The following is a 13,539-nucleotide window of genomic DNA, read 5'->3' as shown; positions in this document are numbered from 1 at the left end:
TGGGGTCGTGCGTGTGGGGAGGTTAGGGCAGAAGGTGTCATTTCTCACAGAGGTGCTCTTCGAGAGGCCAGGAAAGGGAGAGGACACCATGGAACATATGCACACGTTTACGATGTCTTTCTCCAAAATGGCTTTTGATCATTTTCCCTGCCCATGTGCTGTTTCAAGTCAGAACACTGCTCCTTCGACCGGCAATTGTCCCATTCAGCAACATAACATCTACCTTAGTATTTTATTGTATCTGCTTCACCAGCTCAAAACACAGCAGAAAAAGGAAGTTCCTGTTTCATTATTTGAACAATGTGGTTACCAGGCTTCCGGGCAGATCTGAGTTTCACAAGTCTTACGAAATGGTAAACAAGCTCTGATTTGTCCTGCGTGTCATTCGATGGAGCTGGAGGAACTGCTGCAGAATTTTGAGCTTTCAGTCCCAGATTTGCATGCTATCTTACTGATAATGTGAAATCTTTAAATAGTCTCAACTAGCAGTAATTTATATTATGCGATTCTTAATTCCTACAGTGTGATGATCTGTTTTATTATTTTTCTGTTTTCCTTCAGTTTTTCCCTAGATGTTTATTTTTTAATATGTTGACTATACCTGATCAGGAATGCAAATACTTAGCTTTTGCAAGAGAAATTGTTTCTTTAGAGGAGGAAAATGAGAGAATTTCTGGAAGCACTTAGCGGATAATCAGATTGTGCTGTTTGCTGCTGAAAAATATATGTATTTTTATTTTATTCTTTTTATAATTGCATGTGACTTACTGCTTCTTAACTGCAGATGCACGAACATGCACGCAGGTTAGAACAACATATCAAGCCAAAGTTTATCTGTAAAATCCTTTCTAAAAAGTGTGAAGACAGATGGTCACTGGTTTTCAGCAGTAAAGTGATTTTTCAGTTCCAGTTTCAATTTGCTGCTGTCTTTTCTGTGATATCATGAGCTTACAAATTCCCATTAATCAGTTCCTCAGCGATAATTCCTCTCACTTTTTCTTAACATGAGAAACTTGGGACTTGAGTATTACTCATCAGTATCTAAACCAGCTAGACAAGTAGTTTCCCTAAGTCAGAGGTGCTGTTTTAATACCAAGCTATCTTGGCATAGGCTGGCGTGAGGCTTTTAGTGTCTCTTGCATCAAATGAGGAACTGCTTTAGTTTGCCAATGTCGGTGTGGTATGTGCAGTTTTGCTGGAACCAGGGATTTCCCCTTCTGCTCTAAAACAATTCAAACAGATGGTTTCCCAAGAGTTAATTTTGCTGGAGCCTCCACACTGGAGCATGTTGACCAGGCAGAGACTGGCATCTAGTGCTGCTTATGCTAATTTTGGTGTATTTCTAAAGAAGCATTTCACCAGATAAAATGCCACTATGGTGCTGGTTTTAACATGAGGCAAGTATCAATCTAATCCAGCTGAGTACAGTGTGAACATTTTTGCTCTGGAGGAATATGAGTTACTAGATAGTTGTGAAGAAAGTAGTACCAGATAGCATGGGAACTGTTCCCTGCTGGATTCAGACAGGCTGATTAGATTTGGGGACCTTAGTGCCACTTCTGATGGGCACTGACTCAGTCCAAGTCTGGCTATAAATTAGGCTCACTTAGTAGGATCTGTAGTCCTTTGGATAATACAGGACCCACCATTCAGAAGAGGCAGTGTGCTGGTTTGGGGAGCTGGACACTGTGTTTGCTATGCTGGAAGCTTGGTGCTCCGAGAACCTGAGAACTCAGTCTGGGTACAGAGTTACTTGGGTTAACAAGTTGCCAAATTTCTTACTGTACTTGTGTACTGACAGCAATAGTTATTAAAGCTCATTTGCTGCTTGTTCTCTTGAGTTCTCCAATCCTGCATTTGCTTTTTGTTTACAAAACACATGTGGTGGATTAATACAGTTTCTTCTTTGTTAAAGCAAAATGTGCTGTCTTACTGATAGCCTATTTAAGTAAAAATAATAAATAGAAAACTAATCAGTGAGGGGAATCTTCTGAGAGACAGCGCAATTTAATTGATGTACCTGCAGCAAGTGAAGAAGTACTGTAGGCTACTACTTTTATTTTCTGCAGCACTCTGAAAGGAGAGAAGAGAATGGCATGGCCCCAGCAGTGCTATATCTAGAAGGACCAGGCCTTTTTCTAAGTGTAAGCAAAGCAAGCAGTCTCCTGGGGCAGCAAAATAGCCAAGACCCAATTTGTAACACCACTTTCCAAGAAAGCCATGCTGATTTCTAATGCCAGGGAGGAGGTTAGGTTTGTGGGACAAAAGCTACTACAACTGAATAAATTAATTTCATTCTCTGGGCTCACGCTTGGATTTCAGCTTTGCTGGTGCAGGCCCACCTTTTCATGAAGAAGGGGCATACCGGACCTGGTCTGGACCTAAATTCTGCACTGTGGGGCAGCAAAAGCAGTTTTGCTTACACTGTTGGAAGCTTGAAGAGAGCTTTGGTGCAAGATGCTACTGCTCCATCCTCCCACTTGGTAATATGTAGAGGATATTAAAAAAATTTGGAAGCCAGATTAGAGGTAAGTGAGGCTGAGCTGTGAGGTTTTGTATGCATTAGTAACTCTAGTATTTCAGACCAGAAGAACAGACTTTAGCCATGCTCTTGCTGATTTGAACACTTGCAAAATCAGGACTGCGAACTGGTACAATTTTTAGATTCCCTTGATATGCCATGGTCATTTGGCACTGGTAATACTACCTAACAACAAACTAGCCTCCTTTTAAGTGCCTTCTACCAGCCATTTGCCCCAATTTTACCAGCTCATCAATTCTTAAAATTCACTTCACTCATTATTTAAAATGGATTATGTCAGTGGGATTTTTCTCAAAATGCAAATGCAAGGCTTTATCTTTAACTGGAAATCTGATTTTAGGTAAGAATATTTTTGTCATCTTTTTTGCAAGGTTGTTTACAAGAGTAATAATTTTGGTTTAACTATCACTGCATTAAAAACTGATAAAATTACTTCTTTTATAGTGATTAAATGGACAGTAAATTCTTGGTCTCTCCTAAACAAGCAGTTGCATAATTTTCTTAGTGGTAGCTGTTAATGGAAGTTGAAGATCTTATGAATTCATGTTATTAATTCCAGCAAGGTGGAACTCCTTTCCCTTTAGAATGGCCCCCAGTAATGGAAGGGTTAGTTTGTTCTACATACAGGTAAGTTACATGACAGTACATCTTCAATTCTACCTGGAAGGTTCAGATGAAGTTTTAAATAGGGAGAGCCCCTTAACTTTAGGAATAAGTTGTAACAGATGGAGAAAAGAGTTACTATCATGGAAGAGAGTAACAATGGCAAGAAGGGCTTTCCACAACAGATGGTGAATGCTATTTTGCCCCTTTCAGAAGGCTAAGAATGCCTCATTGCATGCAAATTTGTAACTAGTAATGTCACGGTATTCCTACATTCTTACATGGTAAAGGGCCGGGAGGGTGCATAACAAAAGTTCAGTGGTTATTTCTTTTGGCATGAATTAGTTTTCTATGATGTAATCAGGCCATTGACAAAGATATATTACTGCAATAACTAGTTGTTGCTTTGTACTCTGCACAAACACTGTATTAAGAGTAATTCTAATTACTGTAATTTAGAACTGTTTTATCTCTTACTAGTCTCAGTAGTATTACTGACCTCTGCTACAATTTTGCATAAGACAGTGCCTACTATCCTTCCCAGAATTGCTCCTAACCTCATTGCATGCATAACTGAAAGCCACTCAGCTTGGGAGAGATATACTACAGCTGTAATACAGAATACCATTATTCATGAAAGTGCAAATATTGAAAAACTGAAGGCTCGTTAGCTGACATACATCTGATGTCACTTCAGAACTAGATATCTGCACTTTCTCTTACAGACATTACAGAGGGTTGGTGTCAAATTCTGATCTGACAGCTGTGTAAATCTAAAGTCATTTGCATGAGAGAAGAAATTAAAAGCTGCATAATTCAAAGTTCTTGTTAGCCTAGCATGCTCAACCTTTTGCAGTTTTCACAGATAAAGCATTTTTCCTTTAGACTAAAATGAAGAACACAAACACAAGTTTAAGCTTCATTTATTGAAAATCTCAGGGTTTTGCATAATCTTATTCAATATCTGCAAGTCTTAAAACATTTAATTCTGAATAAAAAATCCATTAAGAAAAAGAAACTATTGTAGATTGATGTTCTCCTTTGTACATTTTATACAATCAAAACCAACCTGCTCTTCAAAATCCAGTTGAAATTTTATTTAACTGCAAGTTTAAATGCCAAATCTTTCACTTATGATACATGTTTTCCAGCTGCTAAAGTCAAAACACAGTTAACCTTTATAGTTTATTCCCTGTTTAAAATTTTCTATAACCAGCCAAACTTGGATGGGGAGAAATTCAGTAAGAGTTCTTAGTTAGAAAATAATCCTTTCATCCAGATAAACTCTGCTGATAATTGTTGCATTATTTTCCCTGTACCAGAGACTGCTGTCCCTAATCAAAGAAGCTGCTGCAGTTTAGTCTGGTGTCTTATCAGAAGCCTGCATTCATAAGCAACTTAAGCTAATATACCACACTGAACTAGGATAAGTGAAGCGCAAGCACATTCTGGCTTGTTTTGGCACTGGATATATAACCTCTGGCAGAGAGGCAGAACAGATTAGCTGTGGACCTAATCCCTTGAGAGGTGAATCTGAGCTGAAAGCTAGAATCTAGTAGCTTAAATATAAGAATATGAGAGGTAGATGTCTTAGTTTCACAGAGCTGTTACAGTATTTTGCAGATGGTTTGTAGCATCACACTTTTGGTGATGCAGGCAAAGATAGATCTCTTTCTTCCAGCAACAGGGACAAAGCCCTAAGAATCTTGATTTGCCTGTCCTGAAGGGACCTGATCCAAATCTTGAAAGTTGACTCCAGTGAGCTTTGGTTTATGTCCTGTTATAGATACATGATACTTTACTGCTGGGAGATGTGGCAGAAATGGCAGAAAAATATTTGCCACAGTGGGAGAAAGAGTTAACCTTTCCTAGGCTTTGTCCTGACCAAATGAATAAGCTTGCCAATTCCAAGCAGTTGAGAATAGAAAGCATCACATGGGAAAAGGAGGTATGCAGAACCCTGAAGGGAAACAGTCTTATTTTGGACACAACTTTGCAGAAGGGACAAGTAGCTTAACAGCCTTTGGCATCCTTTGTAATAAGTTCTATATGGAATAATACTTTAATTTATAAAAACTATCTAGAAATATTATTGCTAGGTCCCATTGTCTGAAGTTGAAGTGCAGTTCCTGTGTACTGTAGCCCTTGCTAGCATCTACTTAATTTGAATGAAGTTTCTTCATTCATATATCGAACCTGTCTTATCTCCTTAAAATAATTTTATCCCAGAAAGTCTCAAAGCGGCAATTCTGCTGTTAATACCCAGATAAACTAAGAACAAGCAGAACACTAATACACTCATTGTCTTTAAAACACTTTGTGATGAAATGATGTAGTTAGTTCATTTCTGTAGGGAATTTCAATGACGTGGCACATTGTAAAAATAACTAAGTTTGAACTATTAAAAAAAGTTCATTCATATAAGCTTAAGGTTTTTGGCAAGTTTTCCATACTCACAATGTACTATGAAAAGCCAGAGATTTGAGGATAACTTTGCCTTAGTTAAGTCATGTAACATATTCATTTAATCCTAAAATTTGAAGCCTGTGCTTATTGCTCCCTTTAATTCATGCCTCCTTACTCATACAAACAGCTAGATTTACAAACACTGCTCATATGAACAGAATGTACTTACACAGCTAAGAGACGTGTTAGCAAAAAGGAAAAATTCAGATGCGCAGCTGTGCTTTTTTGATGTACTATTAATTGCTGCTTTAGTCTTAGACATGTAGTAGACCAATACTAATAAAAAAATGGCAAATAAAAGGGAAAAAATATGAGAAATGACTTCTTGAAAATGTATCTATTACATGAAATTATAATAACTAAGAGTTCACAAACCATGCTCCAATTTGTGTGTGCATCCATCTGTACACCACATAGTCAGTTGTATCTTGGATCTCATGTAACAGCCAAAAAGGAAAATGGGATTGTAAAACAAGACAAAGATTTATGAAGAGGAATTGCACCTATTTTCTCCAATTCTTTTCAACGCTGACTCAATTTCACATTGACAGTGTTTAAAGTGCTGATGTTAGCCATCTGTATATAAAAAATAAAAAAGCTGTAATTTTGTTCTCACAATGAGAATTAACCCAGTGTTTCTACATGATGCTGTACAACAAAAGCTGAGGATTTTTAAAAAACACTTTGCTTTGACGATAAATGATGGTAATCACAGACTACTCTGTGAGCCCCAATCTTGTAAACATGTAGGCACAGATTTAAATTCACTCAATGTTTAACATCAAACAAACCAAATCTAAGTTACCATTTAAAGTTTTTTGCAAACATAAAAAGATGACAGTATTAACATTACTTTGCGTATGAACCCGCATCCTGTGTGCTATGCATAAGCTACTCATTAACAATGATTAACAAATGCTACAAGCGTGAAAAACAACTAAGTGTTTGTTAATAGCACTTGCAAAGATGGAAGAGCTTGGGGCAAGGCATTCTGTTCATGTTAAAAAGCCCCATGACTTAGAAACCTGATGTGTCTACTGCTGTTCAAGAGAATCTGAAAGGTCACGTTTTTCTTTGTTTCTTTTCTGTAGCAGTTTATTGCTTCCCCCCACCTATATATCTTTATGATCATAGTAAATATTAAGTTCTACTTTTCCTCTTATCTTCAAAGAGACTTTTCAACATGTAAACCTGAACAGCTGATACCACCACCATTACTCCCAAGTTGACCATGGACCAGAAATTCACTCTGTCAAAGTTGCTTTCTTGTATATTTCGGTCACGAGCTTCAAATGCTCTGAGTAGGGTCTGAATCTGGACGCTTTTGCTTAGTCTAGCTTTGACACTGTTGATGGATTCCTAGTAAGTAACAAAAGAATATTTTTAGAAGGATGAAAAGAAAGGACACTTCATATAAACAGATAGCTTGCAATACATATAAGCATTAAATAATAATGTAGTAACAGTATTAATTTCTTACCTAGTAGACAGTTAAATTCACTTATAAAACCTATACTTCATCACAGGCTTTTTTTTTAATACATCTAGCCCATTTATTATCTGTCACCTAACAAGGCTTAACTAACATGGCATTAAGGTCAAGTAGTAATACCTTGTTCCCCCCCCAGACATCATATACAGGAGGATAGGAAGTGTGACAGAAATCAAACCTAAAACCATTTTTTTATATTCCATTGTATCTTGGGGAACTGTGATTCCAGGTATTCAGGCAAGTAAAAAGCAATTATCTGTAAAAAAATAGACCCCAAACAAGTAATGTACTAGGGAACTGCAAAACAAAGGTAGTTGTTTTCTGATGGATAATCTGATTAAGGCACCTTTTAACCCAAACAGGTCTACAGCTGTAGGAAAAAAAGAAAAAAGAGGTATTGTAAGGTTACATTCCCATCCTCTTTCTTATGCTTTAATTGTAATGGCCATAAACTGCTGCTTCAATTTTGATACTAAAGCAGAATTTTGACTTAAAAAAAATCTTGTCAATAGGATGACTAGAGGTACTATAAAGGAGATGAATGATGCACAGTTTGTCTCAAGGAACCAAAGGAAGTACATAAACGTTCTGGCCCTAAGAACAGCTGCTCCAGATCCGCTCTGTATTTAGGGTTTATGGAGTAAACACTTGGTCCTATAAACTGTTATGTTTCATCCACAGCATAATGGATAGTCACAACCTAAAGGCAAATCTCATGAAGTGTCAATTTTCTAGGCCTTATGATCTTGCTTTCACCATGGGACCTGAGATAACTTTTAGTGGGAAGAGTAATGTGCGCAGTAACACTATAGTAAATAGATAGTATAAATTAAAACAACGACAACAACAACAAAAACTATCAGTAACTTTTTCTCCATGGACATTTTCCTTGCTCCATATTAAACATAAAACATTTCAAAAAATGCTATTTTTGGATGCCAGATAATTTTATGGTAATACTAAAGATCGTATGTCACCAACACCATAAAAGAGCTTTACAAATAATATATTTCCCCATTTTCCCCAGAAACTGTCTTGTTTATCTTTAAGAACTTTAGCAGTTAAGAACTTTAACTGCTAAGTATTTGTGCAAGTCTTCATAGAACTTCCAAAAAGTAATATAATAGCTTGACTAGGTAAACAATGGTATCAAATACTAGTGTTAACTTTACAAAAATTACCTGCTTTAAAGGTCTGCAAGGCCCTCAAATGAAGACAAGTTCTCCATCTGTTTTTCTTTCGGGAAAAATATCTTTATGTACACAATAGTAACTCTCAGATCCATTACAGTATTACTTGTGATTAGTGTAAGAGGAGTTTCCTTCGCCATCCCCCCTCTAGACTTTGTTTTCTCTAATTGGCTTTGTCACTGGTTTTAAAGAAGGGCTGTCTGACTTTCAGAGCCAGGGTTTGGCTTAAACTATGTAAAAATACATCATACATCATATACAACACATTTGGCATCTCAAACATTGTTTGTTTTGTCATTAGAAAATCTGGCTTTAGTTTATTCCAATAAATAGGACACAACAAACCATCATTCTCCATATTAGATTGTCTTCAGTAAGTATTCAAAATGAGTTTTTCTGGATGCCAATTTTCCTTTTTTAAAAAAGACATCTACTGTCTGTAACTACCAGCAAACAAACAACGGCTTTTACTGCATCCTGCTGAACACTAAGAACAGTGCTACATGCTACAGGAACACGAAGCAATCCTCTGCTTCTACAGTAATCTGAACATTTAGTGATCATGGAAGGAAATACAGCTTTGACTGGGAGGTAGTCTTCATCCTACATCCAACAGGACTAGTGTACGGTTTAAGCAAACATTACCATTCACAGTAACTGAAAATTGGAACTGTGGCTGCTATTACTGCAAACTGGAAGCAGTTTGACTCAAGTAAGCTTTAAGAATTAAAACTGAGAAGCAAAGCAGCTAAGGAGAGCAGGTCCCTCACAGTTTTTCTTGGGATCAGCTGACAACAGTTCCCGCCTGCAGTTGCTCAGTGCTTAAGGACATTATGTGCAGTATCTCTGCCAGATCAGTAACTTAGAGCACCTACTCCTCTCCACTTACTTTAGCAGTAATATCACCATGCTCAGCAGCCCTATTAGTGGTTCACCACTACTCTCTCAAATGTCCTCTGAATGCCTGCAAAGGTGAATGTGCAGTGTGGTATAGATTATTTCCTGATCTAGCTAAATTGTTTATGAGCTGGAAAAGATGGAAATAAAATTGATTACAAAAATCTAATAAAGTAATTAGGAAATTGTCTAAGATAGAAATAATAACTCATATGCTGGCTGGGGCACCTGTGCAAAGATGAGAACGAGAGACTTGCCAAATACTGTATTTTCAAACATGATAAAATCTATGCAGTGATTCCAACTCCATTATTGAGATTAAGCAATATTTTAATGTTATAAATATTCATTTTGTTGCTACTAGGAAAAATATCCCATTTTAGCAGTAAGGAGAAAGGAAGCTTGAATGGAAAGTACAACAACTTCTAAATCTATACAGTTTCTTCTAGCTGACTAAAATTTTATTCCAAAAAACTGTTCTCAAGCTTCTGTGTGGAAGCAAGAAATCCATGGTGCTGCGCTTCATGTATCAGTAGAAGAACTTCAGGCAAGTGGAATAGCTTCCAGGATGATGCATCAGACCAAGACTGAATGGCTGAATGACAGCAAGTTTTTCTAAATATTCTTATATTCAGAAGAATTTAGGATTGGATACTTACCAGAATGTCTTCCAGTTTCATATCCAGGAGATCTGTGCCTGCAACGTACTTCTTCCAGTCCTCTCGGTCTTGTCCTCCTTCTTCTCCCATGTTGTCCAGGATCAGTTCAAAGAAAATAACCTTCTCAGAAATGGTACTGAATGTGTTGTCAAAGCAGAACATGTAATCACCATCTTCTGTTTCCACACTGTATATATAAGCAAAATATTGCTAAGTTAACTACATTTTTAGCACTGGTCCTCAAAGGGTGAGTTTTATAAGCAAGTTTTCCTCTTTAAGAGGGACAAGCATGCATTTAAAAATAACTCAATTAGCTTTTTATATAAAAATAAGAAATGTAAAGACACTTTACAGATTGCACAGTCACAGTAAAACCAGCCCTGCCTACTCTTAAGTCTTACTATGATGAAGATAGCAGCAGCTTACTTTTACTTTTTCCTTTATTTGGCTTTTGAAACATTGTGAATGACTAAGAAAAATCTATAATATGAGTGGGATTCTTATACTCTATTGTAATGCCTTGATAAAAAGAGAAATAGGGAGCTTTTCCCCTTATTTTTATGGCTGGTTTTATGTTTTTAATATTAGATTGTGGATACCTTTTTCAACTCCACAAAAATTACTTTTGTTCACTATTAACAGCTATCATGAAAGCAAAAATATCCTTCAACTCGTGGTAAGATCCATGTAAAAAGCATTAAGTGTTTATAAAAAGGTAAAACTTACGTATGAACTCCATCTGATTTTCTTTGATCAAAAACTAGAGTTTCACCTTTTGGAGACAGTAGATGAAAATCAACATCTAATCCTGCTCCATCTAAAACCTGTGAAACAAAAACAACAACAAAAAAAACAGTGGAGTTCATGTTTGCATCGCTGAAAATAAGTTTCTAAGGGAACTGTCACAGGAAGAATTTAAAAGGTGAATCTGTCTATGAGAGTTCAAACTAAGTTTCATAGTAATTGTATACAACATAACAAAACCATGCTGTTTTAACAGTACTAACATGGCTACAGTTGTATCACTACATAGGTTGCATTGTAGAAATTCTCAGCAGGAAAGGTAGTAACCGGGCAGGGGGGCAGAGAGGGATCACATCTACAATGACATTACTTAGGTCCACGTCAGGGTGTGTGCGGGTGTATTCCAGTGGGTTGAGTACAGAAGTCTTCTGCTGCTGAAATCAAGGGCAAAGTTTGCACTGGCTGAAAGTAAGACTGGAGATGTACCAAAGGGGAAAATGAACAGCTAACAGTTGATCAACCTGAAGACATACACAGTGATATATCTTTATGGTTATGATACAATCTGAACATACTGGATCAAAATTTTATATCAGCATAGCATTTACGGCATTATGCCATTGGAGAATGACCTGCATCTCCACTCTGAATATTCTGGTGCTTTAGCCACTAACAACTGAAGACAGCTGAGTATTTAAAAACAAACAAACAAAAAACCCCAAAAAACTATTTCCAGAAACATATGAATAGTGTTCCTTTTCTTCATGTTCACCTGGAAAGATGAATCAATACTATTACCAGTAGTGCAGAGAAATTTATCCTTGAGTAAGTTCCCTGTTAAAGACATTTGTTGTTTTTGTAATAAATCTGAAAGGGCCATTATAATTACTTTCCACTGACTTTCTAAAATAGGATTTTTGTTAGTTTTGCTTAGACAGGACTGTGAACGGAGCTTGATCACCTCCACCTTTGATTCCTGTTCAGTTTTGCATGTAACTAAAAGCAATTAGGAAATAATCAGGATTAGCAACTCAGATTTTCATTCTCTTTGCATTCTCAGTTGGGAGGCAGGGGGAAAAAAAAAAAAAAGACAGATCCAGGCTAATCCTGAGGTGCAGTAGCAGGGTGAGAAACACTCACTGCAGCTTCTCACACACTGCTTATTCTCCCTGAAAAAGTTTTTCGTTAAGAAAAGGTGAGATCTTTGCACAGATACCTGGAGAGCTCAGCTCTTCGGAAAAAGCGCTTTGAGATGTTAATGTCGATCTAGCTAAACAAGACTTTTTGAAAAACTCTGATGTCTAAGATAAGACAGAGATAGGCAAGTGAGTGGTTTGTACATCAGCAGCGGTTCTGTTTGTGCTTTGGGGCTGTATCACACGAGGTCACAGAAGTCAGCGTTCTACTTTCACCGATTTAAAGGATGGCAAGTTGAGAACTTACCAAGGAAAAAAAAGACGACAGCTAGTAGAATGAAAAAAAGAAAAGATTTAGCCATCGGAATGACCTTTGAGGCAGCCCGCCAGGTTTCCTGTATTTAAAGTTTTCACCTACCCTTAAGAAACGGTCTCCTGCCAACAACGCAGCAGCAGCAGCCCCCCGCGGACAGCCGCAGCCGCCAGGGCGCCTCCGCAGCCGCCGCAGCCCTCACCTTCACCGGGCGGCGGACGAGGGCCCGCGGCGGAGAGGCGGCCCCAGGCCCGGCCGGCGGGAGCGTCCTGCCGGCTCCCTGCTCGCTCGCCGCCTGCAGCCGCGCCGCTGCCCCCGCAAGCGCCGCCCGCCCCGCGCCGCGCCCCGGGAAAGCCCCAAGCCCCGCGGGCTGCTCCGTCCGGCCCCGCTCCGGCCCGCCGCCCCTTCCCCGCCCGCCGCGGCGGCCGCCGCCCTCCCGGACCTGGTACTCGAGCTCCAGCGAGGCCTCCTTGCGCATGGGCTGGTAGAAGCACTCCCGGCGGCCGGCGGGCAGCGTGAAGGTGAAGTCGCTGTCGAGGGAAGAGCTGAACTCGGCGGCGGCGGCGGGCGGCGGCGGCAGCAGCAGCAGCAGCAGCGCCAGGCAGCCGAGGAGCGGCAGCGCGCCGCGGCCCGGCCTCATCCCCCCGCCGCTACCGGCGCCGTCCGGGAGCCGGCGCCCCGCCCCGCCCCGCCAGCGGCCGCCGCCGCGCGCCCCGCCCCCTGCCCACAGTGCACCGCGGCGCAGCGCGGCGATAGGCTGCCCGCGGGGCGGCTCGCCGGGCGCCGCGGCCCTGGGCACGGCCGGGACGTTGCGCATGCGCCGTGAGGCAGTGGCGGAGGAGGTAGGCCGGGGCGCCAACGGCCCGCGCGGTTCAAAGCGGGGTGAGGACGGAGCCGGGGGGTGTTGGGGTGGGAGGGGAGCTGCTGTTGGTGTAGCTCTCCCTGGAGGCGGCTGGGAGCCGCTGCCCTGCTCCGCCCCGCCCGGAGGCTGTGGGCTGTTGGTGGGGGAGCGCTGAGGCGGGCGTTCGGCAGCCCTAGGCCGGCCCGGGCCCACGGTGAGGGGCCTCGGGACGCTTCCTTCCGCCGCCGGGTCCTCGTGGGGCAGCGGCTGCTGTCGCTAAGCAGCGGACAGCGCTGGGCCTCCCCTCCCCGGAGCGGCCTTTCTGACCGTTTCCCATCAAAACACCTCGCCGAGCCCTGCTCGCGGGCCGCTTTCGCCCCCCGGTCTGATCCGAGCCGGGCTGCTCGTTGGCGGGCGGCACTAGCTGTACGTCGAAGAGTCGTTGCCGTCCCCTCGGGTGCTGTGTCCCAGCCTTACAGAGGGGAATGGGGGTTATGTTTGAGTAGTCTGATAACCAGGGAACTGGAGAGTGCAGGATACTACATACGTGCCCTGGCTGTTCAGTTAGTGATGTGCTGAGTGTGTGTGACTTACTCTGCGCAAACTTATTAGCGGTCAAACCTGTGCTCTCCCAGCTGCAGTGCAGCAGTAACCCT

General features: G+C 40.9%; 2 protein-coding genes across 5 annotated transcripts in view; one reads left to right on the top strand and one right to left on the bottom strand.

Annotated features, from left to right (window-relative positions):
* Nucleotides 1–4,052: 4,052 nt before the first annotated feature.
* TMED5 (transmembrane p24 trafficking protein 5) lies at nucleotides 4,053–12,874 on the bottom strand. Its single transcript, XM_064515907.1, has 4 exons — nucleotides 12,485–12,874; nucleotides 10,576–10,673; nucleotides 9,850–10,036; nucleotides 4,053–6,970 (listed from the first exon to the last, which is right to left on the bottom strand). The coding sequence occupies exons 1-4, from the start codon at nucleotides 12,857–12,859 to the stop codon at nucleotides 6,752–6,754; spliced, it is 879 nt and encodes a 292-aa protein (XP_064371977.1). The 5' UTR covers nucleotides 12,860–12,874; the 3' UTR covers nucleotides 4,053–6,751.
* The window catches only part of CCDC18 (coiled-coil domain containing 18), a 30,316-nt gene continuing 29,549 nt past the window's right edge, over nucleotides 12,773–13,539 (top strand). For 3 of the 4 annotated variants that reach the window (XR_010390196.1, XM_064515896.1, XM_064515894.1), the window contains exon 1: nucleotides 12,858–12,924. Coding sequence is in view for 2 of the 4 variants with exons in the window: in XM_064515896.1 (XP_064371966.1) it covers nucleotides 12,858–12,924 (67 nt within the window). In the remaining 2 variants the exon portion in view is untranslated. Of the gene's footprint in view, nucleotides 12,925–13,539 lie in introns of all 4 variants that reach the window. The other variant, XM_064515895.1, reaches the window with a different exon arrangement.

This window comes from Dromaius novaehollandiae, chromosome 8 (assembly GCF_036370855.1).
Source record: "Dromaius novaehollandiae isolate bDroNov1 chromosome 8, bDroNov1.hap1, whole genome shotgun sequence".
NCBI classification, from domain to species: domain Eukaryota; kingdom Metazoa; phylum Chordata; class Aves; order Casuariiformes; family Dromaiidae; genus Dromaius; species Dromaius novaehollandiae.
This window is presented reverse-complemented; position numbering and strand designations above follow the sequence as displayed.

Excerpts from the sequence above, each read along its gene's own strand:
- TMED5 (XM_064515907.1), bottom strand. The coding sequence starts at position 12,859 with ATGCGCAACGTCCCGGCCGTGCCCAGGGCCGCGGCGCCCGGCGAGCCG. Across the intron at positions 10,674-12,484 it reads CGCTGGAGCTCGAGTACCAG|GTTTTAGATGGAGCAGGATT; the intron begins GTCCGGGAGGGC and ends TTTGTTTCACAG. Across the intron at positions 10,037-10,575 it reads AAATCAGATGGAGTTCATAC|TGTGGAAACAGAAGATGGTG; the intron begins GTAAGTTTTACC and ends TTATATATACAG.